The sequence below is a fragment of the Dysidea avara genome, chromosome 1 (genome assembly GCF_963678975.1).
Source record: "Dysidea avara chromosome 1, odDysAvar1.4, whole genome shotgun sequence".
Classification (NCBI taxonomy): domain Eukaryota; kingdom Metazoa; phylum Porifera; class Demospongiae; order Dictyoceratida; family Dysideidae; genus Dysidea; species Dysidea avara.
In genome coordinates, this window is record NC_089272.1 from 39,672,041 (window position 1) to 39,696,064 (window position 24,024).

A 24,024-nucleotide genomic window follows, 5' to 3' on the forward strand; every position below is an offset into this window, starting at 1 on the left:
TCTCTGCAGGGTGATTTGTTTGTAGCTGAACTCTCTACAGGATGGTTCCTTTGTAGCTGAACTCTCTACAAGGTGACTTGTCTCTAGCTGATCTTTCTACAAGGTGACTTCTTCCAGCTGATCTCTCTACAGGGTGATTTGTATCTAGCTGAACTGTATACAGGATAATCTGTTTGTAGCTGAAATCTCTATGGTTTCAAACTGATCTCTCTGTAAGGTAACTTGTTTGTAGCTGAACACTCTACTGGATGGTTTCTTTGTAGCTGAACTCTATACAGGATGTGTTTTTTTTTAGCTGAACTCTCTACAGGGTAATTTGTTTGTACATGCACATGAACTTCCTACAGGGTGATTTGTTTGTAGCTAAACCATCTACAGGGTGATTTGTTTGCAGCTGAACTCTCTACAGAGTGATTGTTTGTAGCTAAACTCTCTACAAGGTGATTTGTTTGTAGCTGAACTTTCTACAGGGTGATTTTTTTTGTACATAGCTCAGGGGTGGATCCAGGATTAATCAAGAGGGGATCTCTAACTGGCTGAAGGGTAACCTCCTAAAGCTCACATATACAACTCAACACATCTGGCATACAGCTGTAGCATTCATACATAAAATAAAATGTGCCCTTAGGCAAACTTTAACAAGCACAATGTGTGTATCTAGCTATAACTAGCTGGAAACTTACACTGCTGTTTGTGCTATACTATGTTATTGTAGGCCTAGCTTTCTACATACACAACTTCCTGGCACACAGTAGTCATGACATATGAAGGAGCACTTGTCCATCACACTTCTTCCTGACCAAGTTGAAGAACTACTGAAGTAGCCAACTCCTGTGTCGCTCTGTAATTCATACTGTCGAGTGCGGGGACCAGAGTTCAGTGCATTCTGTGTCTTCTGGGTGAGATCTCAATAACAGCCGAGTGATATCAGGTGCCTACATAGACCAAATGTCGGGCAGAGTCAGGTGCATTACCACAAAAGAAAATTACCTGCAGTAAAACACTACTTTATATAGAAGATTATACAAATCAGACGTACTTATACAACAATATCAGTGACTACAAGCGCCATTGCTTCCTTGTAGTGCTAGCTCTTACACTCACAGTAAGCATGTGTCTTCCTCCATTTGCTGAACTTTAAACAACACATATCACGTGAGCTATCATCATGTGAGCTATCATCACGTGATGCCATATCATAATTAATTAGAATGGGACTGCTCTATTAGAGTATACCAATCTTTTACGATCTGTTGCTTTCCTCTGCACACTTTCTGTCTTAGATTTCCTGTTTGAGGTTCAACCTGAGGGGGGTCTCAAGACCCCAAAGACCCCCCTGGATCTGCCCCTGTAGCTGAACTTTCTACAGGTTGATTTGTTTGTGCTGAATGCTCTGTAGGGTGATTTGTTTAAGTTGATCTCTCCACAGGATTTCTTTGTAGCTGAAATATCTACGGGGTGACTTCTTCTAGCTGAGCTCTCTCTTGTTTCTAGCTGATATCTCTACAGAGCAACTTGTTTGTATAGTGGAACTCTTTACAGGGTGGTTTTTGGATGCTGAACTCTCTACACGGTGACTTGTTTGTAGCTTAACTCTCTACAGAGTGACTTACTTGTAGCTGAATATTGTATAAAGTGACTTGTCTCTAGCTTAACTCTCTACAAAGTTACCTGTTTGCAGCTGATCTCTATTGGATAACTTGTTTGTATAGATTAACTCTCTACAGGGTAGTTTCTTTGTAGCTGACTTCTCTCCACAATGACATGTTTGCAGTTGAATTTTCTAGGGAGTAACTTGTTTGTAGCTGAACACTCTATAGGGTGACTTGCTTCTAGCTGAACTGTCTATAGGATTAACTGTTTGCAGCTGACCTCCCTACAGAATAACTTGCAGTGTAATAGAATTTTAAGTATAATACCATACCTGTTTCACTGCCCATACAAAAGTCTCAATAGTAGCAGTGAAATTTATCCCGTATTTCACTGACAGCAGTGAAAAAGTTGTAATTGCATGCAATTTCATTGGCTATAATTTATGTTAACAATGTAGTGCCAATTAGTGTCGACGTGTGTTTAGTACATAGTGACAAATTGTGTACATGGTAACGCTAATGCACAGCATGCGTATATGCAGCGAGTATGGTATTAACTGGGAATAGCATGGGTAGCAGTGAAATTTGGGATAAATACCACGAGTGTTGTATTGGAAATGGTAAATTTCACTTGGCTTCGCCTCGTGAAATTTATCCCCATTTCCAATACAACACTCGTGATATTTATCCCAAATTTCACTGCTACCCATGCTATTACTAGTACTAATGGAGTAAGTCATGAACTAGCAGAATGCTCTATTAAGGTGACTGTCATATTATAGTATCTCAATCTCTCATTTGCTACACGAAATTGGCTTTCAAATCATAACTCAGTGGTTTGTAATCCAATTCTTCTGTATTACTGCAAGTACGTTCTACAATGAGTATTCCAGCTACATACCAATTTTCAGCTTGCTCCTTTAAGCAGTTTGCCTGGTAGACGTGAAAATTATTGGTATTTTTATTCACTAATCTCGATCGCACAATTGTTACACACCTTCGGTTTCATGTCATGTCTCCAAGATCTTTATTTCAATTGCTTTTAAACCACTAAAAAGCACTCCTACAATGGTTGATCAATCTACAAACCAATAATCAACTCATTCCATGAGGTGGTTTACCGTGTAGGTGTAACAACGAATCTATCTTGTTTATGCACATAATCAGTCATAAATCCTGAACCATTAATCGGATTTGTACCACATTTGATACTAGGGTTCGTCTTTGGACTACCTTTTCAGTATGTGTGCCAAATTTCAAGGTGATCAGGTTACGCATTTGTGTTTTATAGCAATTTTTACAAAGTGTGCAAAAAGACGAAGAAGAAAAAGAAAATGTAAACCGAGAAAAATCAAAACTTTGGCAGCTCGTATCTCAGAAATGGCTGGAGAAATTTCCTTCAAATTTGGAATGTGGACTTCCCTAGCTAGCGGGCAACTCTGCAACAAATTTGGTTGCAATTGGATAAGGGATCACTGAGATACAAAGATGTGAAATGACATTTTCTTTCTTCTTGTCAATATACCCACGATGTGGCATGCCGGCTTCTTGGGGCACACAACACGCTGTAGTGTCTCTTGATACTTTTTAGAGTTAAAAATGGCTAAGACTACAGGCTTGATTTTTTTGATTACTAGACATTCCTTTATACTGACAGATGTTATTTGGCATACTGCAGCACATACAGTACCATAAACATCATTGACTTAAAGTTTTTGACCATTTTTTTGTTAATTGTGCAAAGTGTTAATTTGCAGTAACATGTACAGTAATACATAGCTTCCCTGTGCTGACAATTATGTTTATACAGTGAATCAACTGTATTTTCCATAGTGACTGGATGTTGCAGTGGTACTGTCCTTCCTTTGTAATGCTGAGTAATTGGCTGAATAAGCATAACAGCCATATCACATCATAGTAATTAATACTGTAGTTGAGGCTCACTTTCAAATGCAAAATTAATTTTATGATATGTATGTCTGACACCATTCTTTTTTATGCAGTATGCACAGGTTCATAAAGTGTAATTATGTTACAAAGTGTAGATGAACACAAGTTAAAGAAATTATGGGTATCAATAAAATAAAAAGTAGTGAAACTTGCCAACACCTGCAGATACTGTATGTTAGTGACTACTTCACTCATAGCTATAGACTGAAGTCGTCTAAGGAGTGAAGTGTCCATTAGTGTATCTGCAGGTTTAATTGACCTCCTTTGTTATGTTACATTTTATTTCTATGATCCCTAATCAACTTAAAATTCCTAATTTTTGCCTTGTAGTTACTTTTACACTGTATATATATACCATAAACGACAAAAGTTTCGTGGGATAAAACTTTCGTGATTTTATCATCAGGATCGAATGTAGGGAAAACCTTCGCGATTTGCTAAGCAAGTAGTATAAGATCCTGTACCAGCAGTATACTATCTAAGCCTTTTGTAGGGAAAACTTTCACAGTGCTCGCTACATCTGCGAAAATTGTAAAAGTTTTGTCACTGCGGAACTTTCATCATTTACAGTATTATATATACCACACCTGTGGTGAAGATCAAAAGCACTGCACTGTGGCATATGTACCAAACTGTGGTATACTTTACTATAGTTTGTGGCTATACACTTATCATAATATACAATGGAAAGTAACTTCACACATTCTACCTAAACAATAAACAACTCAATAATGAGCACCCAAAACAACCAACAATTATTCACCTTGGTTGCTGAGAGGATTGCCAATTAACTTTTGTCTGCTTGGGAATAACTCAGTAATAATGAGTAAATCAGTGCTAAAGTTTCTCAAATACCTAATCCATCAATGATTCTACCACTAATCACATAGTTTTCCATACATTAGTTCCAATAGTAGGGAATGCAATTAATCCCAATTTGCGTAGTTTGTTTTTTGTAATTGCACTGTTAATCCGACAGCATGGAGTGATTTAAATCGGCAGCTGGTGTTACCATAGTGATAGATTCCCTATTGCATAGCTACAGTGATATGGTTGGGATACTTAGTACGTATGTTTGCTAGGTAACTGCTGCTAAGGTAAACATTACTTTGTTGCCATAGCAATGGTTTCTAAGTGTAATTAGCCATCTACAGTGGCTATTTTTTGGATTTATGTTGCTTTGTAATGGTAGCTATGGTTGTCAGATTAATTAGCATGAAGAGTGGTCACTGTGATTAGTAGATAATTGCACACATTTTCATGCTATTAGGAATAATTGTACTCTTAAAAGCCAAACTTGTGTATGATTACCTATGCTAACAGGTACTGTACCTCTTTAAATTGCTATCTGTGATTTTTCATTTCATCTATTAGGGTGTAGAATATACTATTTATAACATGATTATAACTTTATAACATTGATTTACATATAACTTTATAGCTTGATTACAGTATAACATGTACTTGTGACATGGTGCATGGGCAGATCAAATGGTTCTGCTATGGTATAACTAATTGGTTAGTAGTTATACCATGCATGGCTGGCAGTTTAGAACATGGACCAAAGAAGTGTCAATAGCATCACCTTATTTTAGGCGGATATGGCATTCCATTTCCTCATCTACGTAGCTTCAGATATGAAGCACTTCAAGCACTTACACAGAATAAACACAGCCATAATCTTTGTATAGAATATTGCTAGGGTATTTTACTTCCATGCACTTGTTTCACTGCTGGATCCATTCAGAACAAGCAGAATGGACATTTTCTAAACCGGTTTCACAGCAGTTCTGTTGTAGTCCCTTTTCTTATGAAGAACAAGGATTTTCTGAAGTTCCACAACAGCTGTAGTCAGACATTCCAAGGCAAAATTGAGAATAACCAGGACACCCAAGTCACTTCAGTACTAGCATACTGTAGTCTTCAGCCATCTATTCGACCTTATATACCGGACTTAAACTGGTTGTATGGCTTCTGCAAAATTGTTAATTTCAGTTTCTATGATGGTACAAGCCACGTTTACTTGTATGATATCATAGTTATAAACACTCATCCTCGGCTTCTCCTTAGACTCATGTTATAACTACTCTCAGGATTGTGTGTATATTTCAGTTATATTCCTCATAAGCATGTTTAACTATATATGTACGTGTACATAATTATACAGTACTGTACATATGTATAATGAGGTGCACGATCCGAAAATCAACTTTTACAAATCAATCCCCTATCATTGTGGGATGTTTATTGCAGTACCCCATTGCTAGAACCGCCACGAAGCCAGAAGCACAATTATTGTCTTTCCGGAAATATCACTTTTAGTATCTCATGAAATACAAAATTTATTATTAAAGTCATGGATAAAACTTAGTACTTAGCCAGATCGTCTATTAAAATTTTGACGCAACAAATTTTCGTCACTAGCATAATTGACTAAAAATTTTTGATGGAATACCTGATGTTAATATTTGTATGTGCAAATTATTAGTATAGTTTAAAAAAATTCTTGATTTTAATTTTTGTCAATACAGCCAGCAATGAAAATTTTTTGACGGCAATTTTTTAGTGATTTACGGTATGCAAAATAATAAGCAATTTATTCGCAGGATTCCAAGCACTAAGATGCTTTCTTTCAAAAATCAAGAAATGAAATGAGCATTTTCAGCCAAAACAAGAAAAGCCAACATTTCTTCACAGTGTGTAATATTGTTGGATGCATAGTCTTTCAACTCTGTTAGTCTGGAAAAGATCAGAAACTTTTCGCCATCCAGGTGAAGAGTATCAAATTTGAGTGCTTTGTTACACGTGTTTCTGTTAATAACACTAAAATCCTTCCAGCACTTCTGATACCCTAATTTGTTTACAATGATGATAAATGATGGTCCATAACATTTGGAAGTAGTAGCAGTTGGTGTTGCTGTGATTTCATGTGATGCAGTATATCAGTAGCTCCACCCAGCTTGATCAACAATGAAAAGGTTTGTGCATTTTTGGTTAGTTTTGGATATTTTGCAACATGATGGTGTTGTAAGGTAATCTAGTAAAGATTTGAAGCTGCTGTGGAGCATGAGAGGTGAAGTCAAATTTGGACGATTTAGTGGTGTAGAGCTTTGAACAATGCATGGAGGTTACGGATGAAGTAATAATTGATAACCACCATCCAGGAACATCTTTTCCATCATTCTAGTCAACAATTAATGTTTATTATGGCTGCAAAAGCACTGAAAATGGCTAGAAGGTACAGTACAATGCAATTCCTTAATGCAGCAGAGAAATTTGACACTCATCACCCAGATGGTGAGAAGTGTCAGATCCTTTCCAGACTAACAGAATAGACAGACTATGCATCCAACCGTATAAATTGGCTTTACTTGTCTTGGCTCATAGGGCAGCTTCAGTTTTAAAATTCACATTTGTTTCTCATTTTTTAAAGAAGTACTCTTGTGCCAGGAATATTGCTGTACATACTTTTTTTAACTACCATAACTCTAGACAAGATCTGACTAAGTAGTGAGTTTCATGTAGTCCAAAAATATTATAAAATAAATTTTGTATCTTGTGAGGTACTAAAAATGATAGTTTTGTGAAAATAATAATCATGTCTCCAGTTTCATAGTGGATCTAGCTAGCAATGAGTGTTACAACAAACATCCCACAATTGTAGAGCTATCAATTTGTAAAGTTGATTTTTCAAATTGCAGACCTTGATAAAGTATATATGTACTACTGTACATGTACAACGTATAATATGTGTATATGATTGTTTGATATTATAGAAGAATCATTTCTCTGGTGGATCATCATAATTGTTGCAGTCTGTTTGTGTTTTGGGTGTTGCATATTATCCATAATAATTTTCTTCTGTAAAAAAAGGACTGAAGGTACGTACACACCTGTATGTGTATGCTCACAAACTTACTGAACATACAGCACATGAGATTTTTTATTGAACTTTGCTACGCAAAACAAATTTTCAACTATTATTGTGAAGGTATATAGCTTTCCATACTGAATCAGCCAAGATGTACGTATGGCTCACAAAAGCAAGAGTGAAAAAGTTGTGAAATCAAAAGTGGTAGCTGCAATGATGTTAATGCCAACCCTTTTACTAATGATGGTATAAACATTAAAAATGGTTGCCATTGTGATATCAATATCACTATTTCTTGACAGCCACCTTTGATCCAGCAACTTTTTTTATCTTGGTTATTTGAGGGCCTTGCTTATTTATGCACTTTAGCTGTTTTAGTCTAGATATCTGTATGTAATGTATATACTGTACCTCCAAAATTGCCTATTGGCCTGCTTTTTGCTGTCTTGTTCCTTTTCTAAGATTGAAGCATATATATATATATAACTTTACGATCAACTTTTCTGTAATACATGCATATTTTTTGGATGAATGTTCTATCAAAATTATCATCTTTGGCCTAGCAACTGTATGAAGATTATTTATGTAGGTGTAATTTAAGATTTCTTCACTGAAAATACAAACTACAGTTGACTGCATTTGTGTTGTTGTTGATGTGTTTAGATGGTGTTATATCTGATTATATGGTAACACCCACATTCATGTATATACAATTCTCAACTGTTTCTAATGGAGATAATAGTCAAATAGGATCTTGCATTTAGTGACCTTTCAGACATGACATTAGCATATGTTAAACTTAAGCAAGCATTTATCTTCCCATATCATACAGTACGATAGTAACCGTATAGTAGGGACTACAAAGGAGTAGGCCTGGCCCACGAAATAATATCGCCCAAAAACCAGCTTCAATTTTCCCTGACGACAATGAGGCAGTATTGGTTAGGTAAAACGAAGCCCAAACAAGCTTTCAGATTGACCCGAAACGCTTTAACAAGTTGCTATGGAATTTTTTAAAAATTTATACGATTCAATTTTCTACTGACTGAGTAAGTAACTGACTGACTGATCCCTTCAGACAAGTCTAACTCGATAACGGTTAAGGAAACAGGCTTGATTTTTTCACTGTTCAATGTCACTTCGGCCCGACAGGTGCTTTTTGGCATACCGCAGTACGTATAATGCATTCTTCATGGACTTACTAGTGTCCTCCTTTGTGTCCCATTCATCTTTGCTGACAGCAAAAGGTGTTGATTTGGCGATAGCATGTGATGGCTTCCCTTTGTAATGAAGTGTATTTTTCATAGTGGTTATGTTCAACCCATTACACAGGGTTGCACATAACCGACAGCATTATGCTTCACTTGTAATGGGTTGCTTCACTATTCAGATTACCATTAATATAATTGGGGTGAGTGGCACTATTTCTTTCTTTTGGTATGCATGGATTGTAGAGGTGCTTTTTGAACAGTTCTTGATTCAAAATGCTGTTTAACGGGTTGAACGTAGCTGACAACGAAGCGTAATGGATACTTCACTTTTCAGATGATAATTGATATAGCTGGGGTGCACGGTGCCATTTCAGATGCGGTATGCATGGGTTCACCAGTCATAATAAAATTACTTACAAAAAAAGTTAGCAAACAATTACATGAAATTTTTGGAATTTTAAACTAGTCTAATAAGAGTAGGGACCATAGCACATCGATAAAAAGTACTGAAACAAGCTGTAGTAGTCCATGATATTAAATCACAGTAAAACAATAAGAAGTGTTATATCCCTACTGTGCTCAAGATACCATAATGGAAATGCACAGTAGGGATATAACACTTCTTATTGTTTTACTGTGATTTAATATCATGGACTACTCCAACTTGTTTCAGTACTTTTTATCGATGTGCTATGGTCCCTACTCTAGTTGAAAAATTCCAAATTTGTTTGTGTACTCGTTACAAAAAGGTGTTACAAGTATTCTTGAACTTCATGCACTCACTGATGTAATTTCCTTGTGTAATTTAATGCGGTATTACCAACAATACCATACCACTTAAGTTTGCATACCATTTTAGCATCGGCATTCAAAGATGCCACTCTCTGTTTAACTTGCATATTGCACAGGCAATATTTGTGTTCACAGGAATGCAGTTTGCTCATGGCTTTGATACCCAACCAGTTCAAATAATATGATATGCCTTGAATCATTGTTGAGCAACACACAGAATTACAATGTGGGATTATAGTGTAGTTGCAACATTACGATGAGTCAATTGTTAACAAACTATTTTTCTATCATTAAATAATTATTTTGGTGATGCGTGAATCTATGTATCATGTGTTAGTCATTATGCAGACCATGGAACAAGATCATTATACTTAAAATTAACTAATAGTCCTAAATACTTTACTTATAATAACTTACTGTCCCAATAGCGAAGTTAGTAGCCTTAATGTAGTGCAAAAATAAAACTCAAATCCACAATCATAAGTTGTTACATTGTGTATTGAAGAATTAGGATGCATGGGGCAATATTAGCCCATGCTTTTAAAACCACTATTGATCATCAGATACTGATGTATAAAATAAACAGGGTGAGTGCTCCATAATTTTTTCACATATTGTGTGAGTGCATATCACTTATATATACCAGGCTGCTTGCAATTTGCTGATATATACACCCACAGCCCTCGGGCTTGTGGACCTTGAATTTTAGGTGTATATATCAGCAAAATCCCTCACAGCTATGGATACCATAGCTCACAGCTATGGATACCACAGCTGTGAGGGATTTTGCTGATATATACACCTAAAGCAAAGGGGTGTATATATCTAATCAAAAACAGCCAAGCTGTAAAAAAAGGTGCGGCCCCCAAAAAGGCCATGGTGAAAAAAGATGTGAAATCCAAGGTGGCGGCCAAGAAATGGCTGTGATGGTACAGTAGGCTGCAAAAAAAAGTTTACGTTTCGTAATTTTAACTACGCTGTAGTAGCGTAATTACAAAGCGTAATTACGAATTATGCTCTATTGGTAACTAGGAATATATTGTATATATAGCTGGTGAAAAACTACTTTTTTGCATAATTACGGATTACGGTCAAAATGTAATTACAGTACAAACATGGTAATTACTTAGTAATCACACCGTAATTACAATTACGAAACGTAAACTTTTTTCTGCAACCTACTGTAGGTTAATGGTGAAAATTTTAATAACGACAATTCAGGTGAATTTGGTGCCAAGACCAAGCGGCACAAAATTCACCTGAATTGTCATTATTAAAATTTTTACCATTAACCTACCATCACAGCCATTTTTTGGCCGCCACCTTGGATTTGACATCTTTTTTCCCCATGGCCTTTTTGGGGGCCGCACCTTTTTTTACAGCTTGGCTGTTTTTGATTAGATATCACTTCTTTTTGTATTTGTATACTGCAAAGCCGGCCAATGGCTGGCTTTGGGGCTCTTTTAACCCATGTATTTTTTTTCTTTACCACAGGAAGAAGAAAAGAACTTAAAGAAGATTTTTAATATTTCAATTATTTTTGATTTTATTAGTAATTATACAAATTATATACATATATTTATTACATGCCCATTATTCCCCACAGGATATTATTTTGCAGCTGATCTCTCTACTGGGTGACTTGAAATGTAGCTGAACTATCTACAAGGTGACCTCTTCTAGCTGATCTCTCTGCAGGGTGATTTGTTTCTAGCTGAACTCTCTACAGGTGATTTGTTTGCAGCTAAACTCTCTACATAGTGGTTTCTTTGTAGCTGAACTCTCTACACGATGGTTTCTTTGTAGCTGAACTCTCTACACGATGGTTTCTTTGTAGCTGAACTCTCTACACGATGGTTTCTTTGTAGCTGAACTCTCTACAAGGTGACTTCTTCTAGCTGAACTCTCTACAGAGTGATTTGTTTGCACCTTAACTCTCAGAGTCTACATGATGGTTTCTTTGTAGCTGAACTCTCTACATGATGGTTTCTTTGTAGCTGAACTCTCTACAAAGTGACTTCTTCTTGCTGAACTCTCTACAGAGTGATTTGTTTGCAGATGAACTTTCTACATGATGGTTTCTTTGTAACTGAACACTCTACAACGTGACTTCTTCTAGCTGATCTTTCTACAGGGTGGATTGTTTGTAGTTGAACTATCTACAAGGTAACTTCTTCTAGCTGATCTCTCTACAGTGTGATTTGTTTCTAGCTGGACTCTCTACAGGTGACTTGTTTGCAGCTAAATTCTCTACATGGTGGTTTCTTTGTAGCTGAACTCTCTACATGATGGTTTCTTTGTAGCTGCACTCTCTACAAGGTGACCTCTTCTAGCTGATCTCTCTACAAGGTGATCTTTTTATAGCTGAACTCTCTACAGGGTAATTTGTTTGCAGCTGAACTCTCTACATGATAGTTTCTTTGTAGCTGAACTATCTACAAGGTGATTTGATTGCAGCTGAACTTTCTACATGATAGTTTCTTTGTAGCTGAACTCTCTACAAGGTGACCTCTTCTAGCTGATCTCTCTACAGGGTGATCTTTTTGTAGCTGAACTCTCTATAGGGTGATTTGTTTGCAGCTGAACTCTCTTAGACATGATAGTTTCTTTGTAGCTGAACTCTCTACAAGGTGACCTCTTCTAGCTGATCTCTCTACAGGGTAACCTTTTTGTAGCTGAACTCTCTACAGGGTAATTTGTTTGCAGCTGAACTCTCTACATGATAGTTTCTTTGTAGCTGAACTCTCTACAAGGTGATTTGTTTGCAGCTGAACTTTCTACATGGTGGTTTCTTTGTAGCTGAACTCTCTACAAGGTGACCTCTTCTAGCTGATCTCTCTACAGGGTGATCTTTTTGTAGCTTAACTCTCTACAGGGTGATTTGTTTGCAGCTGAACTCTCTACATGATAGTTTCTTTGTAGCTGAACTCTCTACAAGGTGACCTCTTCTAGCTGATCTCTCTACAGTGTGATTTGTTTCTAGTTGTATGAACTCTCTACAGGCGATATGTTTGCAGCTGAACTGTCTACATGGTGGCTTCTTTGTACTTGAACTCTCTACAAGGTGACTTGTTTCTAGCTGATCCCTCTACAAGGTGACTTCCTCGAGCTGATCTCTCTACAGGTTGATTTGTTTGTAGCTGAACTCTCTACAGGGTGATTTGTTTGCAGCTGAACTCTCTACAGGGTGATTTGTTTGTAGCTGAACTCTCTACAGGATGGTTTCTTTGTTACTGAACTCTCTACAAGGCAACTTTTTTCTAGCTGATCTCTCTACAAGGTGACTTCATTTAGCTGATCTCTCTATAGGGTGACTTGTATCTAGCTGAACTATCTACAGGATGATCTGTTCATAGCTGAACTCTCTACAGGTAATTTGTTTGTAGCTGAAATCTCTTGTTTCAAACTGATCTCACTGTAGCATACCTTATTTGTAGCTGAAATCACTACAGGATGGCATCTTTGTAGTTGAACTCTCTACAGAGTGATTTTTTTTGTAGCTGAACTGTATATAGGGTGATTTGTTTATACCTGAACTTTCTACAGGGTGATTTGTTTATAGCTGAATGCTCTGCAGGGTGATTTGTTTGTAGTTGATCTCTCTACAGTGTTTCTTTGCGGCTGAGTTCTCTTCAGATTGACTTCTTCTAGCTGAGCTCTCTCTTGTTTCTAACTTATCTCTCTACAGAGTAACTTGTTTGTATAGCTAAACTCTTTACAGAGTAGTATTTTGGTTGCTGAACTCTCTACACGGTGACTTGTTTATAGCAAAACTTTTTACAGAGTGACTTGTTGGTAGCTGAATTCTCTACAGAGTGACTTACTTGTAGCTGAATTCTCTACAGAGTGACTTACTTGTAGCTGAACACTGTATAAACTATAAAGTGACTTGTCTGTAGCTGAACTCTCTTCAGGGTTACTTGTTGCAGGTGATCTCTATAGGGTAACTTGTTTGTATAGATGAACTCTTTACAGGGTAGTTTCTTTGTAGCTGAACTCTCTCCACAGTGACTTGTTTGTAGCTGAATTCTCTAGAGAGTGTAGCCGAACTCTCTACAGGGTGCATGACTTTTTTATAGCTGAACTCTCTTCAGTGTGACTTGTAATGTTCTGAATCACTACAGCGATATATTTGTAGCTGAAGTCTCTATAGGGTGACTTGCTTCTTGCTGAACTGTCTATAAGATTAACTGTTTGCAGCTGAACTCCCTACAGAATAACTTGCAATATAATAGGATTCTACAATGGAGTAAATAAATTAGATAAATGCTCTATTAGGGTAACTGTTCTATTAGAGTATCTCGATTTCGCATTTGCTACACGGAGTTGGCTTTCGAATCATAACTCAGTGGTTTGTAATCTGATTCTTCTGTACTACCGCAACGACTTTCTATGAAGATTATTCCAACTATACACCGATTTTCAGCTCATTGCTCTAAGCGGTTTGCCTAGTAGTCGTAAAAACGTATACTTTTTTATTCATAAAAATCGATCGCGTAATTGTGACACAGGTTGGGTTTTGTGTCAAATCTCCATGTTCTTTACCTCGATTCCTATCAAACCACCAAAAGGCACTCCTACGATGGTTACTCCATCTACATAGCAATTTTCAACTCAATCCATGAAGCGGTTTACCCTGTAGGCGTGACAACAAATCGATCTTGTTTTACGCGAATAATCGGTAATAAATCCTGAACAGTTCATCGGATTCGCACCAAATTTTATACTAGGATTTGCCTTTGGACTTCCTTTCAGTGCACCAAACTTCAAGGCGATAGGAGTACGTGTTTGCGTTTTATAGCAATTTTTGCAAGTGTGCGAAAACACGAAGAAAAAAAAACGAAGAAAAATAATCGAAATTTTGGCAGCTCGTATCTCGGAAATGGCTGGAGCGATTTCCTTCAAATTTGGAATGCAGACTCCCCTAGCTGGCGAGCAACTCGAAAATTTGGTTCCAATCCGATAAGGTATCACGGAGATACAAAGGTGTGAAAATTACGTTTTCTTTTTTCCTGTCAATATACTCACGGTGTGGCGCACCGGATTCTTGGGCCGCACGACACACTATCGTGTGTCTTGATCAAGTGTATAACATGAACCACGATCGTGGTTCATAATAGGGATTGGGACAAAAATTTTCAAAACTCTCTAATAGAACGCACAGCTTTCCGAGCTTTGGATGTGTTTCAAAAAATATTCCGACCTTCCTCTGGTGTTGTAAAGAACAGGGAAGTGGTTTTGGGAGTTTTTAAAAATTTCCAAAATCGTCCCAAATTTCCATCTTCTTATTATTATTATTTTGCGCATCTACAGCCCACAGGAAATCGATATCAGCACTAAAATTGTATGGCGTATTTTAAAATCATTCCTACCCAGGTCTGTGTGGTATTAAAATCTTTGCTTTCTAAGGCAATTGCAAGATATAGAGCTAGAGTCATGGCTTTGAGACGCCATCACTCGCGAAGCCATAAAAGCAAAAATACAGCAGTTTTTAAAATGCCATTTGAAACAATGCATGGGGCTAAAATGCACCAAGATGTATTAACTAAACATTAAACATAAATGCTGCTCACTGAAATTTGTTTCTGAACGTTTTATAATTCTTCAACTCGCATCAGTGAAGGGGGTGTGGCCAACAGCCCGTCACTGAAACTTCATTCATGGCACATTTCTAAGGGCTGCTACATCCGTTTATCAGTCAAGAATCAACGTAACAAGCCTCGTAAGCTATCAGATATAGCGTAACCCTTCGAATCGAAAAGGGCGTGTGTCCCCTCTGTACGTCATCAAAAATTAAGGGCAGCCCCGGCTTTGGGGGAAAGAATTTGAGTAAGAAAACAGTATAGCATTCCAGTATATGTAAATGATTATATAAATCTATAATTTAATGAACTTAGTACTAATTTCTGTGAAATTATAGTGTATGTGCTATTCTAATGTTTGCAATTAATACTCTTAATTAAAAAAAATTGTACTGTGTGTTTTGAAATTTGATGAACTTAATCATTAAATCTGTCAAATGTCAATAAGCACCTCAAAAGCCAGTGATGTGGAGTCTATGCAATTGCTTGCTATTTAACATTTAATTTGTTGAGGCTGGTGAGTGTGAAATGGTCAAATTTTATTTACATCTGGTGTATGGTAAATTTGATTTGCTGTTTTCAGTGTGTGTATGTACAAATCCATGCAGCAGTACTATATTAGGCCACTCCAAATAAATTCTCTGTTTCCCGTCCTGGACTCAGGCATATTTGCATGCGGGCGGGTGGTCCATTTCCATTATTTCATTATAAGATTGGTTAGATTTTCAAGCCATTATTTGCCTGGCACAGCCAAAAAGATTGCATAAAAGCTTGTTCCTTAATTCCTTTGTAAGTTGCAAAAATGACAAACGTGAAGTTTGTGCTGACTTGTTAGCACTGCTGACACGTAAGCTGACACTGTTTCAAGATAGCTTTTACTGAGCCTATCGGTATGCAAGAATAACCGGAAAATAATGGAAGAATACGGAATAATGGAATATTTAGAGCTGGTAGTTACCAGATGCGGGCGGTGGATGGGAAACATAGAATTTATTTGGAGTGGCCTTACTGCATGGAGTGCACACCAGCCATAAAATTGTGTTGTCCATGTGTATGGACATGAAAAAATTTCAGAAACTAAGGGGGTTAAAAAAATTGTAAATTTAAACAAGTAGAATAGGGATCGAAGTTTGATTCTGAAAAAAAACTGTATTGACAAGAAGTAATAGGGATGGTGATTCACAATACTGCTTAATACATCAATACAAGCCAAGCAGCTTGATTTGTGTACATTGAATTTAAGATTCCTATTTCGGCTTTTCATTTGAACAGTCAAAATAGAAATCTTAAATTCAATGTACACAAATCAAGCTGCTTGGCTTGTATTGATGTATTAAGCAGTATTGTGAATCACCATCCCTATTAATTCTTGTTTACGCAGTTTTTTTTTTCAGAATCACAACTTCGATCCCTATTCCATTTGTTTAAATTTACAATTTTTTTGCCCCCCTAGTATATATAGGGATCCCTCACAGCTATACATGCAAAAACAGCCAAGCTGTATGAAAGAATATAGCCTTCAAAAGCCTGGGTGAAAGAGTTGTGGCCATGAAATGTCTGTAATGATATTAATGCTTATAAATTTTAAGCCATTATTAAAATTTATTATCATTAACATCATTGCAGGCATTTCATGGCAGCCACTTTTGATTTCACAACTTAGGTTTTTGAATGTCACACCTTTTTATACAGCTTGGCTGTTTTTGCATGGATTTCACTTTTTTGTATTTCGACCCTTAAGCCCTCAACCATTTTTTTTTAAATCACAAGCACTGAAAGCACTTTGTCTAATAAACTACGTAGATTTTCCACATAGTGCAAGAACTGTTAAAGCTATCTAAAAACTACAAATACCCTGGTTTGATAGGTCCCATCCTCATCACATACTTCCAACCCAGAACTTCATGCTGTGCCTTAAAATTACTAAAGAAGTATCGCTTCATCTTTCCTCTTCACATTACGATGGATAAAAGGCCATAACTTGGCTATACTTGTCCTATCAGCTTTCCCTTGATATCATGTTGCTCATCACATGATGGCAATTCAGTTGATATCATGTGATTTATTAAATGGCCAATGAGCACAGTGACAATACGAAAGTAAAAGTAAACAAAATGATTTAATGCTTCATAGGGGGTGAGTTTCTTGTTGTACAAAACTTTATATATAGTTAGATAGCTTGCTACCTGCCAATTAATAAAATCTGCATTTCTTAGAGATTGGATGAATGCTCCATGTGATGGCTGTTTGAAACCATACATGTAATTGCCATAAAATACTGTTTGTTTTAAGTTTGTTTTGTACCAAATCCAGTTTTCTGAACTATGCAGATTTAAGAATTAAATACTCCAAATCCAACCATTAACTGGCTTTGAGGCTTTTTCACTAATCATTGTTCTTCTTATCAATGACTATGATATAAAACAAACTATAGTTCTCAACAAATACAGAAACATACCTACCAATCTGATACCAGGGCCAAAGGATCTAACTATACAATAACTAATTAACAATCTAATTGTGATAATTGCTCTATAAATGTGTGCTTAATTCTCATGGCTATGGCTACATAAGTTTCATTATAGTGCCTGTATTTGTTTGCAATAGCGATTTATAACAAAGTAAATTCTTTCCAAGTTACTGTAGGTATGCATAATTGCCAAGGCATCAATGCATGATAGTGCATGATGGCTTATATTTGTTAATGGGAATCGTCTGTGTTTTTGGTTGTGGTGAATGGATTAATTACCGAGGTGCTTCTTCTACTGTTTTTAGTTTGTAACGCTGAAGTGCAATGATCACTTCACATTTGAGTCAGTAATTGATAGTTGCATGGGCACACATTCAGATGAAATCATTAACTGTGGCACCAATCTTTCTTTTGATATGGTATGTGTGGGTTCACCCATCACCGTAAAAGTAAACAAGCAAGTATAAGGAACACTTATGAATTTTAGCTCAATTAGGAATCACGAGAAAAAAGTTTTAAAACAAGGGAGGTCCTGCAGATGTACTAGTGGACATTTCCTCATTGACTGAATTAGGGATTAAATGTCCACTAGTATATCTATATACATGTGTAGGTAACCTCCCTTGTTTCTCAACTTTTTCTATGATCCCTAATCAAACTTAAATTTCTAATTTTTCTTAATCTTGTTATAATAATACACACAGTCATTATTTAAAATGCATTGCCATTAACACCATTGCAGCCATTTCTTGGCTGCTACCTTTGATTTCACACCTTTTTCACCCCAACTTTTGAAGGTCGCACTTTTTTACAGTCTTGCTGTACTATTTATATGCATACTATACCTATACATACAGCACACACATGAACATAGCTCTTAAAATATAATTTATCATTATCACATTTTTATGTCTAAAGGCACTGATAGTTCAAAAATGAACAGCTGCTGCTTTATCATTTTGGGAATTTGTTCTTGTGGTCTGACCATTATCATATGGTACATCTATGAAAACCTCATAGAAGACAAAACAAAGGTCACTAAAGGTATGTACATGAATGTGAGGTACTTTGTACATGCACACAATATCAAAATTTTCAAACACTGTTGTGCTGTGTAGTGTATACAGGTATACACGTAATAGGCTTACAGTACGTTACAATTTCATATGCATATATTTAATGCATATACTTTTCCTTCATTATTACTGTATGTACTTAAACAAACACTTGTGAGCTTGGCTTGAGCCAATTATACTTATGTATGTATTCAAAGTCATGATTATACACAAAAGCTGACCATTTTATTAGAGAGTATCAGTATGATCTGACTGCTGTATTAGAATAAGTGAGTGTTCTATTAGAGTATATCGGTCTAAATGTCTAAGAGACAGTAAAAATGCTTTAAATATGGATATGGTTACAATGCATAATATGTTCAGTATATGATGTCATTTTGATGCACACATTGCGCTTTTTATGTTTCTAAGATGTCTTGAAAATTGTTCCCATTATGCTGGTATAACGCTTGATGCTATTTCTAGTCAAAATTATGCTGAAATAATTGGCACAAGCCTAGCATAAACTACAGATCTTTGTCTGCATAAATGTGTTAATCATTACATTATGTGATATACCTATAATCTCTATAGATGCAGGTGATGAGCCTTTGCAGCAAACCAAGTATGTATATATGTGTTTTATTTATCGCCTATTACATAATATGTACCGTGCAATGTATATACACATACTAAGATCTACCATATTAACATACTGGTGACAGGCCATTCACCAGCACACCAATGATTTTCATCATGTCAGGTCATTAACAAGGCCAGAAATTGCCATTTGAGCTTGCCACACCATTCAGAAAAGACATATCTTAAAATGAGCCTCAAGCAATACTGAGGGTCAAAATCAACAGTATGGTATGGTAGCTATCTACTCCTTGTGGCATTAGTTTGATTTTGCCTGTTGTGCGATTTGGAATGGTTGCGTAAAATTTGGTCACAAAAAAATTTATAGCCTCATGCTACATGTAGCCACTTTCACATACATGTATGTAGAAGTCTTGAAGGCAATAACACAAAAGCTTTAAAATTCTTCCTATATAATATGTGACCCAGTCTGAGAAAACCAGTCTTATCGCCCATGTCAGCAGATTCGATTTTTCACCCAGGACACACAGCTACATGAATAAACTATCTAATTCCACATTTAAAATCAGTTAAGACTTGATTGTCTGGTTTTGCTGGCTGCTTTTCCCAAGCCCAGTGGTGATCCGTACATGTGGTGTGGGGCCTTAATGGAGCTGTGGTCAGCCTTGGAATGACTGTATGTGGCTGTACAGCTCTGTGGTGTTGAACAAGTATCTCTGCTGTGACTTTCCTTTCATTTTAGCCAGTTTTGAGACCTCAATGGCTCAAAACGTGGCCTAATTCATCCTTTGGCCTTCCTTTTCAATTTTTGAACACCATCTTGCCCGCCTTCCAGGGCCCCCCGCCTCCCACCCAATTTGCAGCTCGCCTGATACAGTCAACCTTGGTTTAAAAACTATCTAAAACGGTGGGAAACTTAGTTGTTGGCTACTTGCACAGTGGATGCTCTGGAAGGTAAGCAATTGGTGTAAAACGTGTGAAAATTTGGTACACATAGCTTCAACCATTGGCAAGCTACAACACACCAAATGCTTAAAACCGGCATTTCTCGATACTTTTAAATAGGCAATAAGCCCGGATTTGTCAGACTGGGTCACATATTATGATGGCATTAGTGATGTGAAATGCAAGCATACTTTACAGAACTCTTGGTATGGCTGACAGCTCACAACACAGTGTTTCATAATTGAATGGATAGAAGAGACAGCAATTTCACTCCCCTCTACTTTTTGTGTAGGCATTTCCAAAAGAGGAGTAGAAAGTAATGCTAATGGAAGCTTAGCCCCTTATTTCAATACACAGCCTCCAGATAACATACTGACAGGTTGGTAGTTGATTAATGAAGATTATGATTTGTCCTATTTTAGCATTTATTGTACTGAGGCCACTTCAACTAAATCTTTTGTTTCTCGGGCCCGACTGACCCTATATTTGTCAGCATAAAATAATTATGTTAATCACGTGATCACCTTGCAAAGAGTGATAACGCCACGAAGGAGTTGCAAGTTTATCTTTAAGCTCTCAAAAAGTAAGTATCACTAAATATCTCAACATATAGCTGCCTACTCACAAGTAATACAGCAACCGTAATGTAGCTTAGCCACCGTTTGACTTGAAATATCACTCTTCAGCTAGCACATTAGCAGGTCATTCACTGTGCAAGCAGACAACAACAAAGGTTTTGTCTATTAGTGAAAGTGGATCATGCAAAAATTAATTCAGCCAATCAATGTTATTCAGGACTCAAATCCAGTTACACAATTTTTTTACACAGTTGATCTATATAGAACCTTATAGCCAATTCCTAGTTGGCCAGACCTCCATCAATGACTTCTGGGGGTGGAAAAAAGCAGACCACTTTAATTTGTAGTTTTGGACAATAAAATTTGATTATATATTTGCATTTATGTTGTAAATTTAAACATGTGGATGTTGTCATGGGCACAAAACCAGTTGCCCAAACTTGGTCACTTGCAGCATATTCACAGACATAATTATTTTTTCACTACTTCTCATTGTTGCCTGTTTATGATGCACTCATTTTAACCAGTGTTTTTGCTCTGATTTTATGTGTACAGCATACAGTACTATACATAATTACAGGGTGTATAAATATGTAAGCTCCAAGCCTGGGTTGGATTTGTACCTACCTAGCTACCCACTATTGTTTTTAACCTTTCCCTACAGGTATGTACGTCTGACAGAAGCTACTAGCACTTGAAGATACAACTTGAACTATTTGACATTTTGCTATTACTGTTATTTCATTATACTGACATATTGCTGTTTGCATCAAAATCGTTTTGATAGGTTGATATTTTAATTGTTGCATTGATTTTATAACACATGATGATGCATACATTAGGTAGTACAGTATTATTTTAAGATACATCAGTCTTATAGTAAATGCATACATACAGTAGGTTGCAAAATAAAGTTTACGTTTCGTAATTGTAATTACGGTGTGATTACTAAGTAATTACCATGTTTGTACTGTAATTACATTTTGACCGTAATACGTAATTATGCAAAAAAGTAGTTTTTCACCAGCCATATATACAATATACTCATAGTTACCAATAGAGCATACTTCGTAACTACGCTTTGTAATTACGCTACTACAGCGTAATTACAATTACGAAATGTTAACTTTATTCTGCAGCCTACTGTATGTCCATATGTCTGGACACACGTAATACCTGTAACTTTCTACCAAAACTTCAATTCCACTAAGCAACCTTTGTACCATCACAGAAAAACTGTTAAAATGCATAAAATGGAATAGTTTACCTTTCTTTGGCTGGTGAGCAGCATGAGTTACTACATAACACTGTGAAAAGGGTGGGATATAATATGGTATTCCCAGTGGCCTTAATATAAATCCTGTATTATACACATCTTATACTCAAGTATATTCCATACTATACTATTGCATATATGGTTTCAGTTTATTTACCACATTACCTGAAATAGATTATATCTAATATAATTCCCACACTATATCATCACATAATATTATGTGGTTTCAGTATGTTTAACACATTAACTAAAGCCTTACATGAGATTGTCATACTACATGTTATATCAAGCTTTTTTGTATTCAATAAGCCACTAGAAATACCATCCTATATCCCTCATTTTTCACAGTGTAATGTGTATGTATATCGCAACATAAATGAGACCCAAAAGTATGATACTGTGCAACACCTATCCTCTAGCATCTACGTATCTATCCTGTAATAAGGTGACTGTGAGGTACAGTAATTATCAAGTTTCCAGAAATAATGACTTTTAATAATGTAGCATTATTATACTGATGTAGTTTTGACCAAGTCACTTTTAATAATGGAAACCATAACCTCTAAAGTGACTATACATTCAATGGTTGACATTTACCTGACCATTATGAACAACTGAAAAAGAAACAGTATGTACTACAGTATGCACATAGTGTACATGATATTGTGTACACTATATATATAGCTCCTGAATAAAACCTGAACTGAACAGTTGTAGGTTATGAACTGTTAGCGGTAAGTTTACAATGGTAGTTTTACAGCTGTAGAAAATTAATGAGATGCATACTTTATAATTGAGATATGTCTACTGTATTTGGTGAAAAAGTTTGTTCGTATGGGAAGATATCTGTTACTACACTGTATGAACAACACAATATCTGTATTATATAAGTACAATGACTGTGTGCTGCTTATGTGCATATTACTATAATCAAGACACATGGTAGTGTGTCGTGCAGCCCAAGAAGCTGGCACGCCACACCATGAGTATCTAAACCAAAACAGCCAAGCTGTAAAAAAAGAGTGCAGCCCCCAAAAAGGCTAGTATGAAAAAAGATGTGAAATCCAAGGTGGCGGCCAAGAAATGGCTGTGATGGTAGGTTAATGGCAAAAATTTTAATTACCACAATTCAGGTGAATTTGTATTGCCTCCTCCACTAGGATTCGGCACCAAATTCACCTGAATTGTTGTAAATAAAATTTATGCCATTAACCTACCATCACAGCCATTTCTTGGCCGCCACCTTGGATTTCACATCTTTTTTCACCCTGGCTATTTTGGGGGCCGCACACTTTTTTTACAGCTTGGCTGTTTTCATTTAGACATCATTTCTTTTTGTATTGCAAGCCACAAAGCCGGCCATAAACTGGCTATGGTGCTTCCTCAAACTATTTTTTTCTTTTCTGCAGGAATTGTGGAGCAAAGGAAGAAATTTTGTGTACAGCTTTTTGTCTGATTAAAAATATTTAACAATGAAAGATAATCACATACTGTAGGTAATAAGGTGACTTCTTATACATAACTGAACTGTAGATTAAATTCCCATTGTTTGTAGCTGAACTCTTTTCAGAGTGACCTGAACTCTCTACAGGGTTATTTGTTTCCAACATATATTTCTACAGGGTGATTTGTTTGTAGCTGATCCCTATAGGGTAACTTGTATCTAGCTGATATCTATACAGAGTGACTTGTTTGTAACTGATCTCTCTACAGGGTGATTTGTTTGTAGCTGAATTCTCTACATAGTGGTTTCTTTGTAGCTGAACTCTCTACAAGGTGACTTCTTCTAATTGATCTCTCTACAGGGTGACTTGTTTGTAGTCAAACGTTCTACATAATGGTTTTTTTTGTAGCTGAACTCTCTACAAGGCAACTCCTTCTAGCTGATCTCTCTACAGAGTGACTTGTTTGTAGCTGAACTATCTGCAGGGTGATTTGTTGTAGCTAAACTCTCTACAAAGTGATCGTTCTAGCTGATCTCTCTACAGGATAAATTGTTTCTAGCTGATCTCTTTACAGGGTGACTTGTTTCCAGCTGAACTCTCTATAAGGTTAACTGTTTGTAATTGAACTCTCTACAGGGTGAATTGTTTGTAGTCGAA

The 24,024-nt window shown here is 36.5% G+C and overlaps 1 protein-coding gene across 2 annotated transcripts in view; it reads left to right on the plus strand.

The window, feature by feature from the left end:
- Positions 1 to 21,663, plus strand: part of LOC136264371 (receptor-type tyrosine-protein phosphatase eta-like) — a 59,447-nt gene extending 37,784 nt beyond the window's left edge. Inside the window, exons 7-10 of one of the 2 annotated variants that reach the window (XM_066059106.1) lie at positions 7,319 to 7,423; positions 18,387 to 18,512; positions 19,118 to 19,148; positions 21,311 to 21,663. In XM_066059106.1, coding sequence (XP_065915178.1) covers positions 7,319 to 7,423; positions 18,387 to 18,512; positions 19,118 to 19,148; positions 21,311 to 21,344 — 296 coding nt within the window. In that variant the 3' untranslated portion in view covers positions 21,345 to 21,663. The remainder of the gene's footprint in view (positions 1 to 7,318; positions 7,424 to 18,386; positions 18,513 to 19,117; positions 19,149 to 21,310) is intronic. The other variant, XM_066059111.1, reaches the window with a different exon arrangement.
- Positions 21,664 to 24,024: the final 2,361 nt, after the last annotated feature.